The 24,457-nt window shown below is 47.1% G+C and overlaps 1 protein-coding gene across 1 annotated transcript in view; it reads left to right on the top strand.

Moving 5' to 3' along the window:
• Positions 1-23,793, top strand: part of MAP6 (microtubule associated protein 6) — a 45,589-nt gene extending 21,796 nt beyond the window's left edge. The window contains exons 2-4 of the mRNA XM_037376157.1: positions 8,122-8,335; positions 10,262-10,458; positions 23,388-23,793. Coding sequence (XP_037232054.1) covers positions 8,122-8,335; positions 10,262-10,458; positions 23,388-23,457 — 481 coding nt within the window. The 3' untranslated portion in view covers positions 23,458-23,793. The remainder of the gene's footprint in view (positions 1-8,121; positions 8,336-10,261; positions 10,459-23,387) is intronic.
• The last annotated feature ends 664 nt before the right edge of the window (positions 23,794-24,457 follow it).

Below are 24,457 nucleotides of genomic sequence, written 5' to 3'. Positions count from 1 at the left end.
TTTCCTCCTCTTTTATGCTAGTGCTGTACTTGGTGGGCCCTAACCAAGGATGCCCACAGATACTTGTCCCTCCTGATCCTGCTCACGCTTACTCCTTTGTGCATTGTCCAAGTTTCAAATGCATGCATTAATATATCACTGTTTCAGCCTTTGTACACCATTAGATACTGGCTCATCCACACTGACTTGCTCTGTGTACATGTATGGATGTGTGTGTGCGCGCGCATGTCTTAGAGGTTGATTATTAATGTTTGGGAGAAAGTAATCTTGGGCACCAGGAGCTTCATTATACCATTCATAGTCTCAGTGCAGCCTTACAGTAAATTATTGTGTACAAGAGAATAGCATGGGCACTAGAGGATAAAGCTGTCATTAAGCATCCACGTAGGAGTGGGGGACAGGGCACTTGATGCAGCAGACAATGACGGAGGTGGTTCTTGTATTTGTGTCATATTGTGTGTGTTGACAAGACCATTGCAGTAGGAGCTGGTTGGAATTGACCTTTCAACCAAAGGGGGCTGGGGTGAGAGTTGGGATGAAATGGTGGAAGCCAGTGTCCTGGGGTGAAGCAATGTGTCGAGCAGCATAGAATCATCCAGGTCCAGGATTTTAGACTTACTTCTCTGGGAGGCAAGAACACACTGTGCCATTTACTATTGCATGAGGGACCTCAGCATGGGTCAGTGTTTCTTTATTGCTGAAAATGTGTTAGGAGTCATGTTTTGGCTCTTGCAGAACAGTAACCATTGATCAGGCTTTTCTTTAAAATTAATTGTGTTTGCAGGAGGATACACAGCCTGTTTATTCTAAGTCTGAATGGAATTTTTCTGTTCACATTAGAGAACAGCTTTAGGATCAAGCTATGTGCATGCTTGTCATGTGAGCAATCCTCTCTGAGCAGAATTGGCTTACAGTCCAGCTACTCCAGTGTCTTCTGGCTGATCGCAGCCAGGACCAGACAACCGGAGGGAGGTTGGAGGAGATTCCTGCAGTGTGGAATAGCTCCTGCTTTGGCCCATAGTTTGTAGAGGACAGCTAAATGCTGAAGAGCAGTGTTAATGAGTATCATCTCAAGGATGTGTTGCTGAAATTTCCTTTGAGAACTCTGAATATTCTCAATATCCATCTAAACAACCATGAACTAATTAAATTTCATTATATACTGAGCTTCAGTGACCTCCTTTGGCATTGTGTTCCAGAGTTCGACCAGCCGTTATCATTGATTTTGGAGTTCCCACTGTTTAATTTCACTGAACATCTCTTTCCCTGCATTAAGACAGAAAAGGGAGCTGGAGAATATTTGAGAGCAAATTCTCTATTTCTCTATTGCAGAAACGCAAAATAATTTGAAAATCCCAAACAAATTTGCTACTTAGTTTGGCCCAAATGTCTATTTTTTCATTGTTGTCTTGTTTAGAGGAATATTGAAGAGAAATGTGATGTTCTGAAATATTCCTTATAAGGCAGTTTGATGTGTTGCTTCATAAGGGGATTCATAGTCTTTTTGTATTGTCCTGAGTAGAATAAGGAAAAAAAAGAGATGGAAAATAATTAAAGAAACTGAAAAAGAACTTTTACTTTTAGAATGAATGAAGTGTTTCAGGCCAAACATTCTGTAAAGGATTTTCCCCCCAGTGAAAACTGTGAATATTTTTCATTTTTGATTGAGCCATAGTTTTCCGTATTAAGCTAGAAATATCCCTGTGCAGGACTCCACCATGAAGTTCCTAATCTCCCTTTTCTGCATGTTAAGATGACGGAATTGGGCTGGCTCAGTGCCAGTAAAACTGCTGTCAGCAGAATAGATGGACATCCTGTGCTCGCTCTGAACAAACATAACCTGCCTTCAAAGTCTTTCGTAGTAGGTGGAAGCCTTGAAGTGGTTAAACCTGGCCCTGTCTCCCCTTCCTTTTTCCTCTTGGCTTTGCTCTGGCATCAATAGATGAAGGCAATCAATGCCTACACGAGTGTTGGTGAGCATCTCCAGAGACAGCTGCATGCTGTAGCTTGGGGCTCACATCAACCCCGTGTCTCTTGGCTGGGATGCAGGGGGGTGTTCAGGTCACCTTCCCCTGCAACCACCTTTAGCAAGCCTCAGCCAAGGGAAAAATGCAATTAAAATAACATAACCAGAGTGGATGAAGCCCCACGCAAGAGCAGCATGGTATCCACTGATATATGTGGAGAGCAACTCTTGGCTTTAATGGGTAAAGATCAGACCACCATGTCCCCAGGCTACTGTCATGAGATCTTCTACCTATTAATTTCTAAAACATCTGCCCCATCCTATGCAGCTCTGCGTTCTCATCTGGTGGGTAGATGGCTAAACTTTTATCTTCACTGGGAATTTTTTGTGTTGGACTTGGTTTGCAAAAGGTCATCCTAGGCCTCATATACACCTTTTTGTTGAGTTTCAGTTTGATTTCCATTTCAGGTGAGTGCTGGGTTCCTGAATTAATTCTTATTCTTTACAAGGCTGGGACTTGAGCTAGGCAGAAAATTAGGAAACGCGTAATTTGCTGCTATTTCAGTTCAACGCGTCCATTTCATGCCAAGATAGCAAATCTTAAAATCCTCCTCAGCAAAATTAAAAGCAATGAAAATCCCTTATATAAAGAATTACAGAGCTGGACTAAGCTGTGCCTTGTTGGCTACATCCACACTGATGCTAGTCGGTGCTCATGACCCATCCTTGCAGTGTGAGCAAAGGCTTTTGTTCACATTTAAGGTGAGCTTTGGGGCTGAGCTCTTTTAGGATGGGGTCTTAGCATGCTCCTGAAGTATTTTCAGAGCTAATTTTGTGCGGAGTGGTCTGTGGTGCTCCAGACATCACTATGACCTCTTGTTCTTAAAATAGGGGAAAATAACATTTTCAGGGCTTATTTAAGATTGCAGACAGAATTTATAACTTTTGGGCACTTTTGCCACAAATTGGCTTTGGGATGTTAAATAGTCATGAGGGCAGTCTCAAAACTGCAGCGGCTTTCTCCAAACCAAGGTTAGCTTTAGTTTTACAGGAGCAACCGTTATGGTATGAGTCTGGAGGAGGCCACGGAGCTGGTCAGAGGGCTGGAGCCCCTCTGCTGTGGGGACAGGCTGGGAGAGCTGGGGCTGTGCAGCCTGGGGAGGAGAAGGCTGCGGGGAGACCTTAGAGCAGCTGCCAGTGCCTGGAGGGGCCGACAGGAAAGCTGGGGAGGGGCTTTGGGCAAGGGCAGGGAGTGGTGGGACAGGGGGGAATGGCTTGAAGCTGAGAGAGGGGAGATTTAGGTTGGACATGAGGAAGAAACCCTTCCCCGTGAGGGCGGCGAGGCGCTGGCCCAGGCTGCCCAGAGCAGCTGTGGGTGCCCCATCCCTGGCAGGGCTCAAGGCCAGGCTGGACGGGGCTGGGAGCAGCCTGGGCTGGGGGGAGGGGGCCCTGCCCGGGGCAGGGGGTGGGACTGGCTGGTCTTGAAGGTCCCTTCCAGCCCAGACTGTTCTGTGATTCTACAAAAACTTAGAGAACAGATGTTTAGTATTCCCAGAACAAACAAAAATTAAATAAATAATATAAATCAGCTCTTAAAGCTGCTGCTTTTCCTCTCACTTCTTTGCTGCATATAAGAAGTATATAAATTTATAAAGCAACATAAATATCCTAGACCATCAGGCCAGTTCCAGATAGCACAGTATGACTGCCCTAAGAGGCTGTAGGAGTGCTGTGTGCTGCTTGGGCAACATGAGCTCGTGGTGACTTAGGACAGTATCAGACAGACATTTGATGGAGAGTCCCCAGACCTGGAATGGGGATTTAGGTCACCTTCCTGAGACTTCCCCATCATCCCTACAATCAATAGAGATGCAGACCCCAAGCAGGGCACCTGCCACCTCATTTGTACTTTGCGTGAGTAAACTCAATGTGCCTGCCACTTAAACATGGTGATTCAGGCTGCAAAGTTGCTAGCACACTCCTGCCTACGTGTTTGGCCCAGGGTAACTAGTAAATTGTTGGGCAATTGTTGGGCTGAGTTCAGGAGCTGACATATTTCAAGGGTAGTTCCCAATAGGCTGTTTTCCTTCACTCATCTGTGGTGGAGTCAGAGAGATACAGAAATTAGTACTTCTGTGCTAATTAACCATGGTAAGTTGAATTTCTGGGCACTGACGCAACCAGCACAGAACAGCCCGTGTCTATTCTAGTAACTTTTTTTTTGAGTTTATAAGTTGCCTGAATATCAAAAATAGGCACTGAGATCAGCTCGCTGCACCAGACGTAGCTGTAGTAAATGATCTGAGTTTCTCTCCTCCTTCTACTGCCTCTGCAAGCTCTGGACAGCAGATCATGCAGAATTGGGCACACTGGGTCCTTCAGCGTGATCACAGCAGGGAGTAGCTGGTCCACCCAAGGAGTAGTAGGACTCCATGCAAACGTCACACATGCTTTCTCACATGCTTGAAAGAAACTGGCTCTAGTGTAATAGCTGGTGATGTGAAATCACAGACATTTGTCTGGAAAGGATTTGGAATAGAATCACAGAATGGTTTGGGTTGGAAAGGACTTTCAAAGGTCATCTAGTCCAACCTCCCTGCCATGGGCAGGGGCACCTTCAACTAGGTCAGAGTTCTATCCAACTTGACCTTGACTGTTTCCAGGGATGGGGCATCTACCACCTCTCTGGGCAACATAATATTTCTAGATGTGCGCTGAATCCATGTGACATACCTGATGTTGACAACTTCTTTGTCAACACTGTAAAATATTTCAAGATGAATACCCTTCTATCCTCCTCTTCCAGAGAAGATTGTGGCTGAGCTGTTTCCGAGCTGGTGGATGTTGCTGGATGCATGCTGATGCTCTAAGAACAGCTGTTGGTCTATCCTTGGCCTGCAATGCCAGGGTCATCTTGGGAGACACAGAGTAGTCACGGGTCCTGTTGCCAAGTGTGGCAGAGCTGAGTACTCAGAGAATTGTTACATCTGCTTTAAGACCAGCAAAGCAAGGACGGAGAAGAGCAGAGGAATTTGTGCTCAAATTGAGTCAAATGAGATAGGTTGTTGCATTAAGAGCCCAGCTGTATTGCATGATGTCTTGCTGTAGCATTTCAGCAGCCAGCCCATGGGAGTGCAGAAATGCATTCCCTGCCAGCCCAGAGGTAGCACAAGGCTTTTCTCTCCCTTTTCTTCACCTCATGTGTCTGCCTCTTCTACAAAGATCACAGGCTTTTCAGGGAGCAGTCTGCCTCTTTCTGCATGTTTGCATAATGCAGCACAAAATGAGGTTGCCAGGCACTAGGGTAACAAATACGATCACACTGCTTCAAAACTCACCTCCCTATATACCAGCATTTTATGAGCAGCAGAATTAATAAATCCTGGTTTGTGTTCCATCTTCGGAGTCCAGCCTCTGTGCACGGTACTACAGCTTCCATCCTTTGTCTCTGGTTCTGTAGGTTTGCTGATTGACCTGGTGGTCCATGTGGGCTGGTTGTCCAGCTGGCCTTAGAATGAGTGAGAAAATGAGTTTTGCCTGTCTTTCTCTCAGCTGAAGAACACAGTTTGGATGTGTCTCCTGTGCCCACTCACTGATTTTGAGAAAAGGTGTTGTGATTATTACCTTGGAGATTCCTACCTCTGACACAAATATGACAGAAAATGGCCAACGGGCTCAGAAGTTGCTAGGAAGGAATCTGAGTGACAGATAGACATGAAAAGAGAGAACTGGTGCATGATTTAATTCCTTTTGGAAGGCAATTGAAAATGCATAGCCTACTTTGGAACCAACGTGGATCCTAGGAAGAAACCTCTTATCTTCTGAGCAGCTTAGGGTGAACTCTGAGTTTGTCAGTAATGTATTTACATCTTTAATCCAGTTCTGTAATCCTGGTTTTTAAAGATGTTTCCTCTTCTTTTCTCTGAACTCTTCATGCGGGAGGGATATTTTAACAATGGACTGCAGAGAAGTGTCTGTGGACAAATGGGTGACGTTCACTGAACGGGAAAGAAGGGGACACAGATGAGCCCATTCACATACTGCTCATTCAGTGCTACAGTTTCATGAAGAATAGCATCCTTCAAACAATCCCAGTAACCCTGGGCCTTTGGCTGTATTATCCAGTCCCAGGGAGGGCTGAATGGTAAAAGAGGGGGAAGGAAACGAAGAAATACAGGGAAATAAAAAGTAGATGTAGGTAAAATCAACACTAAGGGTAAAGAGTTGGAGATGGGATTTGGCTCCTAGATTAAGATACCTACATTTAGGGGTGTACGTGTGAGTGTCTTCACACATGCTAGATGTTTGTATTCCCATTAGTGGAGATCTAGTCAGTTAATGGAGCCCAAAGAGGCATTCAGCTCATCCTAAGGCAGTCATCTTTGCCATTGCGAAGGTCTTTCCAAGCTCCACCAACTGTGTTGGCCAAGCCATACTGACTGCCGCAAGTCCAGACACAGTCACCCTGCAGATATGGTGAGACCTTAATGTAGGTGTCTTAGGAGGAGAAACACCCAGGGAACTGTTGCAGCCAGCAGTTATCTTGGAAGAGAAAGGTTTGTTCTGTCTTTGCAGTGGGATTATGTGAATGGGAAGTGTAGTACTGGGTGGGCAGGGAGCTGCACTGATCCTGCACATGAAGGGATCATTTGTCACTGGACCCTTGGGACAACAGATGAACTTCTGCAGCCTAGCCTTCCCATCTGAGTGGGTCCTCTGGTGACTGATGAATTGTGTATGTCCATAGTGAAGCTGAGCCTCTGGACTCAGTCTAACTGCTTACCTTCCTAAAAGTAAAAGCTGAGTATCTCCATGATCATTTGTCAAAGTTGGTTGAAGCTGATTAAGATGTTCAAATCTATTATGCGAAGGGAATGACTGGCAGTACCCTCACACAGAGTTTGTTTCCCTAGTAAACCAGGCTGAAAATGAATTAACACAACCCAAAGGTGGTTGAGTGGAACAGGGCGGGAGGGACAGAGTCTGCAACTTAAAAGTCCCATTGCCTCAGAGGTCCCAAAATTAAAATAAGGGCTTTGATTTCCAAGGAAAATTCACCCCATTGCGGAGGGCACTGTTCGGATAGCTCCTGGCTTGCACTGGATTCTTAAGGTTCTAACCACCTGGGACTATGTCTGGACACAACCTGTTTAAAGTAGCAACACACTTGGGGTTTCTCCATCCCCATCCTGATATGAATGGCATTTTTTAGAGAGAAAATTTAAATGTTTTTCTTCAAAACTGAAAGATGTTGGTGCACTGTTGGGAAGAACTACAAAAGGCAAGAGAAGGGGTCTGTGGATGGGAACCAGAATGTGTCCAGCAGATGCTAAAAATCTTTTAAATGTGATTGGGTTTTTTTTTCTCCAAAACGTTGCAGCTCTGTCCAAAAGAAATGAAAGATGGGTGTTATTTTTTCCAGTAACTCGAGAATTCACCATCAGATAATAAAGAGAAGCCATAGTTCACAATACTCTACATTTCCTACTCTGCTTGAATTTACATTTAAAACAATTTTGTCTTAAACTGTTCCTTTACAGTCTTAACAAAACTGTTGCATATAATTTGGTGTAATATAAGCAAAACTGTGTTTACAGGCATGTGTAAGGGGTGTCTGGGATATCTTGGCTCCTTACACTTCTGAATCACCCAGCTCACTTGCCTGCAGGGAAGTTTGCTGAGAAGTGTCCGTCCTGTGTTGAGTTAGAGAACTTGAATTTTGGTATTCCTTTCTAAATAGTCTTTTCCACCCTAATTGCAAGAGTCAGGACCTGCTTGCAGGTGTTTTCAGTGTAGAGGTGAAGCTGGAGAGACAAAAAAAGTACCTGTTTTCCAAAAAAAAGCAATGCAGTCACATCTGAGGCCAGATTTGCAGAGGGCACCTGACCATTGCCATGCAACTAGCAGGTTCTCTAGTGCTCAGGACTGGCTGATTTTAATAGAATTGATTTTAATTTGAACTAATCCTAGTGTGTCGATGGGTTTTGGATGAGGTAAATGAGCTGTTGGGAGCTGGTTTCTTTGTAAACCTGACTGGATGGAGGCACAAGCCTTTCCAAATAGACCTTGGTGAGAATGGGGGATTTCCATTCCCACCTTACCACTATGCTTCTGTTGGTTTAATTCCTGAATCCCTTATTTTTTTTGATTTTCAGAAATGAGTTCAGACCCTGGGTAGACGTCAAGCCTGTGAAAGCTATAAAAGCAAAGGCCCAGTACAAGCCACCAGAGGAGAAGATGATCCATGAAACCAGTTACAGCGCTCAGTTCAAGGGGGAAACCAGTAAGCCTGCTCCAGCTGATAACAAATTCCTGGAACGCAGAAGGATACGCACTCTCTACAGCGAACCCTACAAAGAACCGCCAAAGGTGAGAAAGGTGGCAGAAGTGACTCGGTGCCATCACTGTTCCTGGTGGGACATGTCCAACACAGTAAGGCTGGGCTGAATCCTGCCTGCTGTCATTCCCTTTATGTGGCATCTTCGTTTCTGACCACTGGCTGCATCTGGGGATCCACCTTGGATGTGCTGGTGGATGAAAAGCTGGACATGACCCAGCAATGTGTGCTCACACCCAGAAAGCCACCCGTGCCCTGGCTGCATCCCCAGCAGCGTGGCCGGCAGGGCGGGGGAGGGGGCTCTGCCCCTCTGCTCCCCTCTGCTGAGACCCCCCCACAGCGCTGCGTCCAGCTCGGGGGTCCTCAGCATCAGAGGGACACGGACCTGTTGGAGCGGGCCCGTCGGAGGCCACGGAGCTGGTCAGAGGGCTGGAGCCCCTCTGCTGTGGGGACAGGCTGGGAGAGCTGGGGCTGTGCAGCCTGGGGAGGAGAAGGCTGCGGGGAGACCTTAGAGCAGCTGCCAGTGCCTGGAGGGGCCGACAGGAAAGCTGGGGAGGGGCTTTGGGCAAGGGCAGGGAGTGGTGGGACAGGGGGAATGGCTTGAAGCTGAGAGAGGGGAGATTTAGGTTGGACATGAGGAAGAAACCCTTCCCCGTGAGGGCGGCGAGGCGCTGGCCCAGGCTGCCCAGAGCAGCTGTGGGTGCCCCATCCCTGGCAGGGCTCAAGGCCAGGCTGGACGGGGCTGGGAGCAGCCTGGGCTGGGGGGAGGGGGCCCTGCCCGGGGCAGGGAGGGTGGAGGTTGAAACTAGATATCTTGAAGGTCCCTTCCAGCCCAAGCCATTCTGTGATTCTGTGGGCTTTAGTACAGGTTGATGCACTTCAGGCACAATAGTGCCCTACATCAAACCAAAAAAAGTGAGGGCAGGACCCAGATAAAGAGGTTTTTGCATTGTCATTTCCTAGGACAGGTTTCTCTTCCTCCAAAACTATAGGCACCCCACATTACACTTAATATCAGGAGCAATATGGTAAGAGCCAAATCTTCACCTGCAATTAATTTGGAGCGCTCCACAGATTTTGACAGTAAGCACTTTTGCCTTTGATCAGATCGAGGACGTGTCTCGAGAAAGGCCTGGGCATGAAGTTCTTCTAGCCTTGTTTTCTAGGAGCAGCAGAGGATATGCATATAAAAGGAGTCAGTCTGTGCAGTTTTAAACCTAGAACTATTAGTCCTTCCCAGGCTTTATCAGTGCTTAGATTTGTGAGGTGTCAGAAGGATGGCAGGGCCAGCACGGAGGAGCTGAAGGTTTCTGTTCCTCCTTAATTTCAAAGATGTCACCCCTATTTTAGGGACTGTAGACACAGGTGGATGCAAGACACTTTTGTGGACTGTGCTCAGGTGCTAGTTGGTGTCCTGCACCCCAGCTATCCCCAAGTAATTTTCCTTCATTGTGGAAACCTGTTAAGGGACAAATAGACTGAGGAACCAGGTTGTACAAGGGGGGGGGGGGGGGGGGGGCAGGGCGGCGCGATTTATAGCAGCCTCTTTGTCCTGAGCACCATTTCTCTGCTTTGAATCCAGAGAGAGACAATCCCCTGTGGGCTTGCAAGGTCCCTCCTGAAGTCAGAGGAAGATGAAGGGATTGATAAAATAAATGACTGATAATATTCCCTCTGCCGTTTACCTTACTGTGTCTTGATGGGGAGACAGTGGGCTTTGCTGGCTGCAGGGGCACGTGACTTGAGGGCATCAACACCATGAAAGGATTTGGCCATTTGCAGCTCAGCATGCACCCAGCTGTTCCCCTCCCTTTGTGGCAGGGCATAGCTGAGTAGATAAGTAACATTCATGCTGTTTCTGATCTAAATCCTGTTTTCCACCTGTCCTTGTGTCTCTTTCTCTCTCTCTCTCTCCCCCCATCTTTGTGGTGTTGTTTTGCACATTGCCCTCCATGCAGGTGGAAAAGCCTAGCGTAAAGCCTCCCAAACCAAAAAAGACCACAACAAGCCATAAACCCCTGAAAAAGGCCAAAGACAAGCAGATTGCATCTGGCCGGGCTGCCAAGAAAAAGAGCGCCGAGACCTCCAACACAGCAAAGCCAGAGGACAAGGAGAAAAGTAAAGAGATGAACAATAAACTGGCTGAGGCAAAAGAGTAAATGTCACTGCACTTTCCTTTCTTTCTCGTTTTTCCCCCCTTTCTTTCTTCTTTTCTTCCTTTTTTTTTCTTTCTCCTTTGATTAAATAAAGGCCACAAAATTAATTAGAGGCTTCTAATCTGCTTTTTGTTCTGATTCTATTAGAAGCTTTTCTGTTTTATTTCCAAGGAGGATTAGGGAATCCTTGTTTCTGAGGTCAGATTGTTCTGCTTTGCCTGCACAACACGGCTCTGCACAGAGTAAGGGATGTGGGAATGCACAGGGCAGGTCATAGGAGATGAAGGTGATGGATCAACCATGATTGTGTCCAACAGCCTGTCCCTTCCCTTGGGCTTGGTCTTTAAACACTTCGATGGCATGGAGTGCGCACTGAGCTGTGGAGGGGCTGTGCTCTCATCCCATGAGGCCCTTTTGGGGTTGGCCGTTGTTTGGTCATCTCCCACTGGTGTCAGCAGGTGAAAGGTTTTTGAGGCAGAGAGGATCAGAGGTTCATTCATGGTGCTGTGGATCTGATGTAAATCCACTGGAATCAGTGGTGTGGCCAAGAGCAACTTCCCCTGTTGACACTGGTGGGACTTTTGCTCCAAGAAGCACTGGGAAAGGAGATCCCGTGCAATTTAAGGGCCAAATCCTCCCCCAGGGTAGCTGGGGGTTAGATCTAATTGCATCAAGGCAGCTTCACCCATCAACACCACTTGAAGTCCTTGATTAAAAAAAAAAAAAAAAAAAAAAAAAGAGTGGGGGAAGACGCAGAGAGCAGTGAAGACTTCCCAAGCATGTGGCAGGTCAGACTAGGTTATCAGCAGGCTGTTCTTCACTATTGTTTCCCTGAGGTTACAGATCTTTTTAGTTATTCCTGGTTTGTTTTGGATCTTGGTCTGCTTTCTTCACTTCTGGGGTGCCAGTAGACAGAGCTAGATTTTGTAAAGGGGTTTAGTTTGCAGACTTGACCTTCCAAGGGGTAGAAAGAAGTGAGTCACCAAGGTTGGCTAGAGCTGTCAGCCCCCGTTGTTTTGACTCTGCCAGCTGTTGGAGTTCATGTTGGCTCATAAGCATTCTAAGAGGGCCATAAACCAGTTGCTGGGATCCCTAGACTCCCTCCAGGCAAGATCTCAGGGTTTCAATCCTATGTACTGTGCTCTTACTCTCAGAAATCCCCAAGCCCAGCAAGACCAGTTTGAAAGCTGTAAACACAGTGGGACCATTTGTGAGCAAGTATGAACTGGCCCAACAGACTGGCATTGCATACCCCAGAATCTGAGTCACTAAGTCAGTGGGAGCTGGGAGAGGTATGGTCCCGATCCGAATTTATGTGCCTGATTTCTGGATTGGGTCCTAAATACATAAGGATTAATCTTGATACCACCAAACTGAACTGTTAAAACTCTTCTGTAGCAGAGCAGCTGCAAGTCAAGATGCAGGGTTCTCCTTTATTTTTGCAGTTCACTCTTTCTATCCTAACATGCAGTCAGGCTTGAAACTTTCAGAGAACAGACAGTTAGGAAGAACGAAGAGAGAGCTGGGAAGCATGGTGGTGTAAGAGGAGAGCATCAGAACTGTGTTGCTGTAGAGGTGTTCGAATGAGGGAAGTCTTGCTGCTAGGGTATTTTAGAGATGTGAAACTATCTAACGGAAAAAGGGATGGTGGGCTGGGAGGATGAGGAGTCCTGTTTTGGGGGTCTCACCCCAGTAGAATTGGGTCTTTTGGAAACATAAATGAGTGGTGGGCTACAAGGCTGAGAGAAAGTTTCCAAAGAGGAGGAAAGCTCTGTGGTATACATATAGTGACATTTGCTGGCCTTAGTAATGAATAAATGCCAAGTTCAGTGTATTGTGTGATGTGTCCTGTTTGCCTAACAGCCTAAACCTTTGAGTATAAGTAAGTGTAGTGTTCTGAAATCAGTGGTGTATTTCCAAGCTTAGCTGTGTTAGAACTGTGTGCTATGAGCTAGTCAGGTTGTGTATGTGGAAAATACATATTAATATATAGAAATATATATATTTAAACCTCCGATGTTTAGGAGGAAACCAGGGAAATCCTCCAGGAAGTAAAACTGTGGAAATCTTTGCAAATGTAGTGCATTTTTTGATGTGCATGCTCCATGGAGACGCTGACCTGTCCATATTGACCATTGCTTTCCTGAGCACTCAGAAGCCCCTGCAGCACTGCTCAAGTGCAGAGCTCAGCTCTGTCTCCAGAGCAGCTTGCATTGAGCTGGCAGAGCGGAGTGCTGCTTGTGGCTCTTCCCACCCCGTCGCACAAGGGACAACTGGCCAGAGAAGCCTGAGGTTCCAAGACCTGATGTGATTCCTTGGCATTTAGGTGCTTCATGCATCTTCACACTCCTCAGTGATGTCCTTTCCTATCGCTGGATATAGTAACAGCCATGAAGGTAACATGTCACAGCAGGCAGAACATGTCAGGAAGGCATGCAGACAGTTACCAGTAACCCCAATCTCACTGTACCTAAGGAAAGACCATGCCCTTTCTCCCTATTATTTTTGGCCCTAAGTTCCACATTGAAAGAGACACTACACTTGCCACCATTTCACCTTGAATTCAATGGGAATTTAGCCCTCGACTTCAAGGGTAACCAAATTTTGCCCTAGGAACATCACTGAGGTGCTCAGACCACCTAATCCAAGCATCTCCATGACTCTGGATGAACCACTTATCACCCAGGGCTTCAGGATTGCTTCTTCTCAATGAAGAGCATCCATCACAGTGTTTGAATGAACCATGCTCAGTGAGTGATCAAGATATGGCCTTATTCTTCCTTAATACATGAAGTTTTTGGTGGCATCTAATTCCAAATCTAGGTATGAAGTGCTAGCCCGTAGTCTTAAGTTCCCTCTCTAGTGAAGGAACTTTCCAAGGGCCATTGATCTACCGATTTTGGACACCTCTCTTTGGGTAGGATGAATGATCCTTGGAAGGTTTCGATTTTTGCAGAAAGAGCCTGGGAGACTGGCAGGGCCTAGGGACCTCCCTCTCAGACAGGAGCAAAGTAGGGATATCAGTCCTATCCTGGGCTCCCTGTGCACCATTTCCTCAGCCTACACCCAAGCACACAGTTTAGCATCACACTGAATGCCATGAACTGCAGCAGGTCAGGCCTCAGGGTGAAATCCTGCATTGCTCCACCTTCCACAGACTTTATGCCCATCTGACCCACTCAGGTTTATCAGAAAGGAGACCAAATCTCTGCCCTTTCATGTTCACTTTGGATTCTGAGTTTGTCAATCCCACTGGGAAAGAGTGCTCTGCTGTTCTGTGCTTCCAGTTACCACAATGCAGATGCTGTTTCACTGCTAATTTGTAATGTTTGTTTTGCTTTCCTTGTAAAAAGAAAAAAAAATGTTTTGCTTTTTACCCTGTGAAAATTCCTATGCTGTCTATTGCTTGCTTTCTCACTTTCACTGTATTGTACTGTTACTCCTTTCTGCAAAATGGTGCTAATTGCTGACTGAGCTCCTGTTTTCTGACTGCTTTGCACACCGATCACATGCTTCTTCATTTGCAACGCGTCCAGTGTGAAAACATGGCTGCCATGAATTCCACAAACTCTTGCCTCTTGGAGGCAGATAGGAAGTGTCTAATTAATATTTTGTGGCCTGGGTTTGGTTGCATATCACAGATTGTCTCTTGTAATGTGTTAAGCACACCTCCTTGTGGTGCTTTTTCATTCTTGCTGTTCTAATGAGCATCACACACACACACACACACACACACACACACACGTTAATGTATAGCCAATTGATTGTGACGTGCTTGTGATCTTTGCTTGCTCAAAGGGTTTCTTTTCCAATGATAAATAAATGCTAAAGACGAATACCACCTCCTTGATCTTATTTTCTCGATAAGAAGCACAGTTAAGTGAAACACCTTTCCAACCATAATCAGATTTGTGTTGCTTAGAGCTGCCACTTCCATGCCTGCCGTAGGGACAACTGAGCTGTCACAGTCTGACTCCCTTTAGATGGCTGCTAACCTCAGACTAGCCTGATGGGAAAGCTAAGCATTTGCAAATGTGAAGATGGACAGTGAAGTCATGTGGACGGAGCAGGTAGTTTGCTTTTCTTTTCTATGTGTACAGTGTCTTGAGCAGAGGGTCCCTGGTGAGTGCCCTGCATGCAGGCTGCTGCTGCACCTTGCTCGTGTCCACGTTGCGCTGGATCAGGGAGCAGAAACTGAGCCCCATCAAGAGTTGGAGGGAGGGGAGGTGATGTGTATGAAGTCACTTAATTACAGACCCTTTTCCAACTGCCTATAGCTTTTGCTCTGGCCCAAACCACCTGAAAGGCCCGTGAGAGGGGTTGAGGGGCTATAAATCCTCATTGAAAGAGGTGGCAGATTCTTGGGTTGAGCACTTTTAGTGTGCTGCAAGCCTGGCCACCATTGAACAGGCGCTTGGCAGTGTCCGTGGAAATGCAAAGCGCTCATTTTATATTAATGAAAGCATTGTCTATCTGGAGAAGGTGATGGTTGAGAAGAAAGCAGAGCTAGAGGCACAATTTTATTTTAAATGGTGAACCCTGATCTTAGCTTCACCTCTTTTTTCTTTTAATTAGCCTGTAAGATCCTACCTGCAATTTTTATTTTTAATCATGTTTTCTCTTTTAATGGATATTCCAATAACATCCCCACCAACCTGGAGAGATTTGTCTGTACTGGGGTTTTATTTTGAAATCTCTCCTCCAACACAGCTCTGCTGACTTCCGTGGAGCACCAGCTCTTTCCTGCCTTACAGTTTCTGGGTGCTACTTCTCATCCTTGCCTGGTCTACAGATCACTTCTTGAAGTATTCTATCTGTGACTACGTGCTAATAACATTGCTGCTTTCTGATATCCTGCTGTATCACCCTGCCTTCCCTCTCCCTTCCCCACCAGCTTCATCCATTCATCAATCACACATAACTATATGACCTTTAAAGTGTTTTAGCTGAGCTGTAGGTCCAGGGATTTTTCATTTCACCCTTCCACAGTTGGTATTGGAGAAAATGTTCATTGTTAAAAGACTGGTCATTGATGGGGGCTTACCTATGACAATCCATGTTGGCCAACAAAATGTTTTGCCCATGACACAAGGATACAGGGTCTTTTCCGTGCTGCAGCATGGATGGGTCATCCATCTGGTGCCACCCAGCTACCCACACTCAGTGCTGGAAAACATGCCTTTGCTGCCTGTTGCTCTCTGAACTCGCTCAGCATTGCAAAGCCTAAACACCCAAAGGGGCAGGGTGCATTTTTAAGTGACAGTAGGACCTACTGGCCTGATGACAGGCATGGGGACCTGGACTATTTGGTCTTTAACCATCACTGTCTGAACCCCCTGCTACTGACTCACTCCTTCATCTTTGCCAAGTCATTACTGACTGGCACTGCCCACCTCTTACCAAGGGCTGTTTTGAGAATGATGTCTGTGCAAAGCACTGGAGGTGGGTTGCTGAAAATTAAATGCTTTGTCTTACAAGAGCATTTAGTGCGGAGGCACTGGCTGGAGTAAAAATAGTCCAAATTGTCAATGTTGGTGTCTGGGTGAGGGGACAAGGAAGTGGGAGAGAATATTGGCATGTTGAATTTAAAGAGTCAAGTCTGCTTCTCAAGTTCTTGATAACAGAGCATCTGAGTGCAGCTTTGCAGAGATGCTGCTTTAACAACTGCACAGTGTGAGCAGCCCCATGAGGAGTGGCCTGTGTGTTTCCGATTTTAATCAGTCACTTTCAAATACATGGCGTGCTGAGGGCTCCAGCACACCTCCCCGGGAGCCTTATGCGTGGGTGGATGAAGAGGTTCCTGCCTGATGCTCTCCATCCCGTTCCCTGCATCAGATGGAAGCTTAAGTGGCTTGGACACAGGACTGAGATTTACTAATTATGCCACTCTGAATCTCTGAGCTTCCTTTGAAAACCTCAGTTACCATTATTACATCCCTGACTGGTAAAGCCAGGTCAAAGGATGAGTACAGATATTTCATCAGCTGACATGTCAGCCCTTATACAAATGCAGCCTCTTATGTCACAATATCCTTTGGGTTTGGGATTTATATAGAGATGTGCCAGTGCAGGAGAGAAAGGGACTTCCTAAGAAGACGTATCTGCCTTAGCTGGTACCTCCCAGCATCCAAGGAATAACCACCATCCCCAACAGCAACGTCAAATAAAGAAGAGGAGCTGCCTAGTATGAACATGATGACATGGCCATGTTCAGCACTAAGAACAGTATCTTTTGCACAGCTCGAAAATACTGTGATGGTTCAGACATGGGCTTCAGCTCTCCCAGGTTCCAGCTGTCACGGTAAGTTTGATCCAGTTGGGGATTTGGCATCCCACTTCCATTTGTCCATATTCACATGAGCTTTCTGGGTTGGGAGCAATTCCAGTAATGCCACTGGGTCTTCTTACAGGCTCAGAGATCTGTGATGAGGGATAACACAGCTCTGAGTACTTCAGGACTGGTGGGTTATCATGAACTATGGATTGTTTGTAAACAGTCTTAATTTCTGTTGCAGAGTGCCTTGGAAACAGCTGCCTAATCAGGACTGTCATGTGGCGGGGATGTGAACCCAAGGATAAAAGAGAAGCCTGCTAATGGATTGAAGGCGTCTTTATGCTTTCTAAAGCGCCAGCTTTCCCTGCAGGAAGTCTGCTCCATGGAAACCAATGGCAAGGACCATGTGCCAGAAAAATGATGGATGAAGAGTAGTGACAGATCTTAGCAATACATGAGAGCACTGAGGAATCATAACTGTTCGTTCAATGTTGGCAGTTCAATGGTGTGGAAGATGGAAAGGGGGAAATATTTCTGAACCCCTTCTTGTTGTCACCTGCCCACCTCCCACCCCAACCAGCCTGAGACATGCAGCAACCTCAGGCCCCTGAGCAAAGTTGGGTCTTCCCGTATCTTCTTGTGGAGCCAGAGACCTGTGTGCCCTGCCTGACTCTGAGGGAGATCTGGAGAGCTGGGTCACAGCAAAGGGTGAGGAGCACCTTGCATGGCATGTAATGGAGGGGATCTCACCACATGATGGCTGTGACAAATAGGTCTGTCTCCTGCAATTAAACAGCACCCAGGAGCACTTGATGGTGCCGGTACCCGATGGTCAAGATAGGGAAATCCTGAGAGTACTCCCTGGTCATTGGACTGACCTGCTCCTTGGCCTGATTCAGGATTTAGTACCCAACTGAGGACCACTTCAGCAGTGGCCACCTTGCTTGAAGCCAAGAGATTTAACAGCAGGGACACAAGCCAGCAAGGCACCTTTACTGAAATAGTATTTTGGAGTCACAGGACAGTGGATGTCCTTGCTTGCCACCATTGCCACTGCTCCCTCCCCTCTCCCCAAATGTCATTGCTGATCGGACTTCTCTGTCACTGTTGGCTCCTTCCCATGCCCTTCCATGTTCTTACCACCCCACCAGACCCCATCTGCCCACAGTGCTGCTATTCCTTCTTGCCTTCAAAATCATTTTCCCTCCATCATCCCTGCCAGCTTTTCTTTGTCTGTCCCACAGCTGCTTCTCCAACCCTTCGTTTTTTCCCACTTCTCCCCCTCCAGCACCTTTACCTTCCATGTCATCCTAAATAATCAGCTCTGCCAGGAACCTTCTCCTTCCCATCTTCCTCAAGTTACTGTCTCATGTCCTGTCTCTCGGACTGTAAGCCTTTTTCTTTGTCTTTACTATGTGATAACGCTCACTGCTTAGAATAAATAATACTTCACCTACCAATTGCCCTTTCTCCTTTCTTGGTGTGGCTTCAGTAGATGTGTCTGCAAGTGTACTGTGTGTCTGTCCTCATGGCCAACTGAGCAGTCAGTCTTGCTGTCCTAGCTCTATCCATGATCTTTTGGGATGACTCTGCTAGTGTTTTTGTTCCCCCGTACCTTCATTCTTTCTTCTTTACAGCCACAGAGACAAGTTTAGTTGTCTGTATAGGAGCCCAGCATATTCAGAGCTGCATGACCTTCTGTCCTTTGCAATTCTGGTGCGTCTGGTAAAGAGGTTGGCTTTTCTCCAGCTTCATGCAGAGATGTCCTGGGCTGACAGGTGGCTGAACAAATGCAGCCACTGAGGAGAATGAAGGAGAGATCTTGTAGCCCAGAGCAGAAGCAGACGATGGTAAAGGAACTGTGTTTCCTGGTGCAATACAGAAAACAGTGTGCAGAAGAGTGTCAGTGGAAATCCAAGCAGATGCACCTCTCAGGGGAAGAAGCAGAAGCTGGCTTAGCAGCAGGACATGTTTCAGAGATGGATGCCCAGGAGGCTTCTTGTAGTCCAGAAGGTGCCCTGAACCTGAATCTGCTTCCTTCATCCCAGGCTAGGACTAAATCTGCCCATACTCAGGTCCCTGCAACCTGAGTACAGCAGGGACCCAATTGTGACTAAGTCCCAGGTGGCTCCTTGCTGCCTCCTTGTCCTAATTTAGTGCCTGAAAGTGCTAGTTTGGATTGTGCTGGCTGGAGCTATCAGTGCACATGGAGATGATGCTTCTTCCCAGGTGCTCCATACACACAAGGAAAGCTGCAGGAGCATCTCAGTTCCTCTACCCTCACAGTGACCCCCACTGCCAGTGGTGTTACACCACCTTGCCAGAAGCAAAAGAGACTTCTTACCATGCTGAGTGAGCAGCAGAGCTCACGGTACGGCCATCAGTCTGATGTCATGGGCCATCTGCGGAACTTAGGTCTGTAGTCCTAACTCAAGGCCAAACTGAAGCTGGTTGGTGGACATGGGTGGGAGAAGGATCAAGCAGTGCTTAGTCCCCTTGGCTTACTTCAGTGCCTGTTCCTGTCCTTAGGTGTGCAAGAGCAGAAAGAAGAGATGAAGTGTGTGGAGAGCTCCTATCCTCAGTGAGGAATCTGGAGATTTCATCTAGGACAAGCGAGACCTGCCACTCTGTTCTGCTTGGCATCTGCAGGCTCTAAGGATTCCAGTGTAGATGCTGGAAAGAGGCAGTGGGAAAGAGGATCCCTTAGTGTAGGTAATGCCCTCATCCTTTCCTGTGTGCCACCTCACCTGCTCCCACCTGCCATGCTTTCACAGTGCTTCTGCCTCCTCCTCCAAACTCTAGACTCCCAGGAGTGCAAAAGCTCTGGAACAACCTAAACCAGCAGCCAAACATCTCAGCTGCACAGTTTTAGGAACTGAATAGTATTCAGGACAAGATTCCTGCATGGCACTGAGGTCCATAGCTGACGAAGTCTTCTAACATCTACACTTCTGCTAGCAGAGCTTTGGAAGAGCGTGTATATCTGCTGCTTTGTCGGTGGGCATTTGTTTAAACTCTGAAGTGCTGAGCTCCTTGTTGCTTACCTCATACCTACCTCAGGTCAGGTTTCACAACCAGACACTTTCTTCCCCTGCAGCCCTTGCTAGCCCCGGACTGGCGCACATTTCCAGGGGCCACCCAACCTATGCAAGGGATAGCAACACCTCTGCTTGCTTAGGTACAGACACAGGCTGAAATGCTTCATTTCTCTGCTTTATCTTACAGCATTAGCCCCACTATTTGATGCTGTTGCCTTTTCCAAGGAATGTAACTTACCAAGTACAACATTAAGGCCATTTTTCAGGGCAAAGACAACTTGGTTTTTTGTTACTGTTATCTCAGACAGCACACTTCAGTGCACAAAGGGCAGTAAAGCATTCAGAAGGGAGAAGTGACTCGCTATATCCTGCAACCTAATTGTTAATTGCATTTGCCCAGGAATTGATGAGTCTGTATCTTCTGAGGAACATGAACCTGCCAGTGTCCTCCTGGGTGAGGGCTGTAACCAGAAGGTCAGGTCCTCCACAGAGGAGAGCCGTCACCTCACCTAAATTCTCTGGGAAAGAAAGGACAGATTTCTTGTGATTCTTTTTTAAAAAATGGCCCTTCAGCACCGAACTTAACAGCTCTGTGTGCCTGGGACTATTTTGCTGTTTCTGAGCCATCAGTAGAGAATTCCTGCTGCTTCTAGCTTCTCTTGAAGGCAACTTTTAACTTTCCATGTGCCTGGAGTTGGATCTGTCAATACGGTCTCATAACAGCTCCCCAGTAGTTAAACTGCTTTGAACGAAGATAAATGTGCAGAAGCAGATAAACATGTTGAGGTCTTTTTGATATGAGACCACCAAAGCATTAAGACCTGAATCACAGAAGGACAGGGATGAGCTGCAAGCAGGTCCTCCACATCTGTGAAGAATGGGATAACGTTGCTGGAGCCTGTCACTGTCAGAGGCAAATTTAGACCTCAGGTCACAAGACCCCAGCTCCCTGTTGTTATACCAGGACCAGCAAAGAGGAGACTGTGCTACATGTGCTTATGGTGGTCATCCACTGGTTATTTCCAGACACCATGTGCTGCCTCTGGGATACAAGCCCCTGTTGAATGTCATACTCTTTCTGCATCTCCCTCTCTCAGATGTAATCTGAGTAATGATCTGTCACTTCCAATTAATATCTTCTGCATTTTTTCACCTTGATACATCACATAATTAACCCAACAGTTTGCCACTGGCAGCCCTTGTGAGGGCAAAGATCTCCGAACTCTTTCCTCCTCACTTGGCTATGGGGAAGATAATTTGTAAATGTTGCTGCTTGTGTGTTGGGACTTGCTACGTTTCAGGATTAGGCTTTCCTTTCAACCCTCCAGTTTGCACCCTCCCAGCTCGCTCCTCCCAAGGCTGGTAGCCAGGGCCAGACCTTGCTGTGCAGCCCTGCAGAGAGCAGCCAGGGCCATTCTCCTTCTGGTGGGAGGCTGTGCAATGTGTTGTCCCTGGATACCAGTTCCTGGGGAAAATAATGTAATTACCTCCCCCTCACACTCCTTCCAGTTTAAAACAGGTTTGGAATGAGCTTTACTGGGACGGACAATCACACAATTGCCTGTATGCAATGCAAAGAGGAAGCCAGGGAGTGGGGATGGGACACAGATGCTTTCTCCTCCAGGAGGCTCGGTCATAGCCAGTCTGCCATACATGGCTGAAGGATGCACACACTCATAAGGAAAGAGCTGAAAGATTAAAATGAAGTATCCACCCATGCACTGCCTGCACCAGCTTTTTTGGTTGCCTTGACAGAGAGGTACCACATCAAGACTCAAGAATTCAAGGGTTAATTCTTCTGATGACTCTAGCAGGAGCTAAGGGAAGTGTTGTTGCAGGGTGATTTCAAACAGTTTATGTTGCTCCAGCAAGAGATGACTTTTGGCTTTCGAGCTCTATTCTGAAATGCAGGGCAGCAGCAAGGGCAGGGTTGGACACCAAGGAAGAGGTGTGATTAGTCTGGTGTTGACCCACCTACAACTTGGATCATCACATACATGGTGGCACAGGAAGACCTGAGCTCACACCCTCTGCCTCCTCCCTTACTAGATCAAATGTGAAGACATGCTTAGAGGGGTGGCTTGGCAGAGGAGTAGCTGCTAGTAGCCTTCAACCTGCTCAGCCTGCACATGTAAGCTACCTTGGGCATGCTCTCCACTGGCAAGGATGTGCAGGCATCTCCAGCCTTCTCCAGAGACCAGGCAACAGGTCCTGTCCTAGCAGGTGTCTGTACATGAACAGCATGGACCTGATCTGTCCTCACAGCAGGGCATCTTTTCAAAGAGGACCTGCCTTGCATTTTCCTCTGATCCCTTGATTTACGGTGCTGGGCTCACCTCATTCCCATAGGAACTGGTAGGTTGGAAGGACTTGGCAGTTTTCCTGCACTGAGGATACCAACCTCTGCCAACAGCTTCTGGCAGCAAATGTCTCTTCACTGTAAGCACAAAGGTCAGGACAAGGGTGAGTATTTCAGCGAGACCAGTCCTGCCAGGCCTCTCCACGTGGTCCTGCCCCGTGAGCCTCTCATACAGGGATGGTTACATTTGTGTCTGCGTTGGGCTGGTTTCATGGAGCAAGGTAACTAGCACCTGTCCTGGCCGTGGTGTCAGCCTCTCCTTCCCTCCTTTAACTTGCAGGCTGGAACCATTCTCTACACAAAGCCAACATGAGGCTGGGGAACGAACAGGGATCTCCACACTCCCCTAATGCAACCACTGTGCAAAGCTGTCCATTTTAAAGCTGAGCAGGTTTCTCCCACCTCTCCATCTGCTTTCTGCAGCCTCACAGATCCCTCCCCATCCATCACACATCTCTCCTCATCCCTGGAGATCCTCCTGCTCTTTCTCTTAACAAAGATTGATTCCCTCATCCCCTACAGATTTTCCCTTCCCATCTCTCCCTCTGCACTTCAAAAAGACCTGACCTTCCCTCCAGCACCTGTCCAGAGCTTCTCCTGGCAGCATCTACCCTAACTCCCAGGTTCTGTTCTCTTATGCTCCCACCCAAGACTACCCCAGGTACAGAGCTGGCCCCAGAGCTGATCCAACGCCTTGGTGCCATCATCACCTCCTGCTGTCTCCCGGGGCATTGAAGAGGAGGGGTGCTCTCAAACTGGGGTTACTGTATGTTAGCTGGGTTTGCTGGTTGCTGTCAGTTGTTTTTAACAGGCACCTGGTGCTTCCTGAGCAGCACAGGAGCTCGGCTCCCCTGCGTTATAGGGCTTTCACCGTCTGCCTTGAGGGAAACAAACTGCTTCTTTGTGAGACAATTTTACAGCGAGGTGCTCGTTCGATGCAGGTTATAATCAATTGGCAAGCATTTTTCATAGCTGATGGGTGGGCCTGATCCTGGTCACGGCTCAAAAAGTTAAGAGCTCCAGCCCTCCCAGTGTTGTGGACATCAATGGGTTTTGGACCAGTTACTTGTGGGGACCAGGACCAGGCTCAGCAACCAGCCTGAGAACATAGCAAACATGTGCAGGCTGCTTGGGGAGCAGTCTGCAGAGCCACTTGTCATGGGGCAAATTCCAGCTCAGGGGTGGGTGGCATTTTGTTGTCATACACCAGCCGATTGCTCTGACAGCTTTGCAATGATGCTCTTTCTCTGCTTCCAGGACCCCTGAAAAAAACACTGGTGCTACAGACCAAGAACCAAGTACCTTAGTGCAGGACCAATGCACATGAAGTCAAGTACTTTCTTCTGACCGGCTGCTGGAGCAAACGTATAGTCTGCATGAAATGTGTGTCGTCTGACTGGTATACAATAAAGCTGATGATCAGAGCTGAATGACAATTTCTCTTGTCTGTCAAGCACTGAGAAGTTACTGTCACCAGGATCTATGTAATGCAGTTAGCATGTCTGTGCCTTGGTTTATATTCAGTAAAGTCATAGAAAGAAAAATGGGTCCAATTCGCCCTTTCTTCATACCTGTGAAACAGCACTGGTTTCAATGGTCTCTCTAGTTTACATGGGCAACAGAGAGCTCATATTCACGTCCGTAACTCATGGAAGCATCATACTAGATTTTAGAGATTATCCTGGAAGCCTGGTTGATAGGATCAGCAACTCTTTTCAGTAATCCTGGGAAGTTGTAACGCACTATACATTCTTAACTGGTGTCAGGAACTTGCATTTGGATGTTGCCAGATGAAGCATGCCTTGTGCAACACCTGGCAGGTCCCCTTGTCATTGTGTGATAGCCAAGATCATCACGGACCTTCTCCTGAGGCTGTTAATGTTCTATTTGTTCAATTTGCCATTTAGGGCAAATGCTGGACCAGACTCCAAAACTTGCTGGCAAATTAGTATTTCTTCTGAGCATATTTACCAAAAATGTTTCATTGAAAAATTGTAAAGTATGAACTGGAAATGTAGGAGTAACAGAGCTGGTTCATGGGATTAGCAGGCCTGGTTGTTCTGTATGCCCATCTTTCCTGGGTGAGGCTCCCTATGTCCATAAGACATATGCAGCATATGGTGGGAGATGTAGTCCAGCCCTACAGCCTGTCCTCTATAGGTGGCTAAGTGCACAAAGTACCCAGACAACAGTTCTAGCAAGGCAGTGGCCCACCATGCTCCAATGAATAGTTCTAGGTTTATGTGAAAGTGTTATTACACTTAGAGCTGGGATTTGCTTTATTTTTTGCAAGCGCTAACTTCAAAGCAGAAAGCTGCTCTTCCTTG

The sequence above is a fragment of the Falco rusticolus genome, chromosome 2, assembly GCF_015220075.1.
Source record: "Falco rusticolus isolate bFalRus1 chromosome 2, bFalRus1.pri, whole genome shotgun sequence".
Taxonomy (NCBI): Eukaryota; Metazoa; Chordata; class Aves; order Falconiformes; family Falconidae; genus Falco; species Falco rusticolus.
This window is presented reverse-complemented; position numbering and strand designations above follow the sequence as displayed.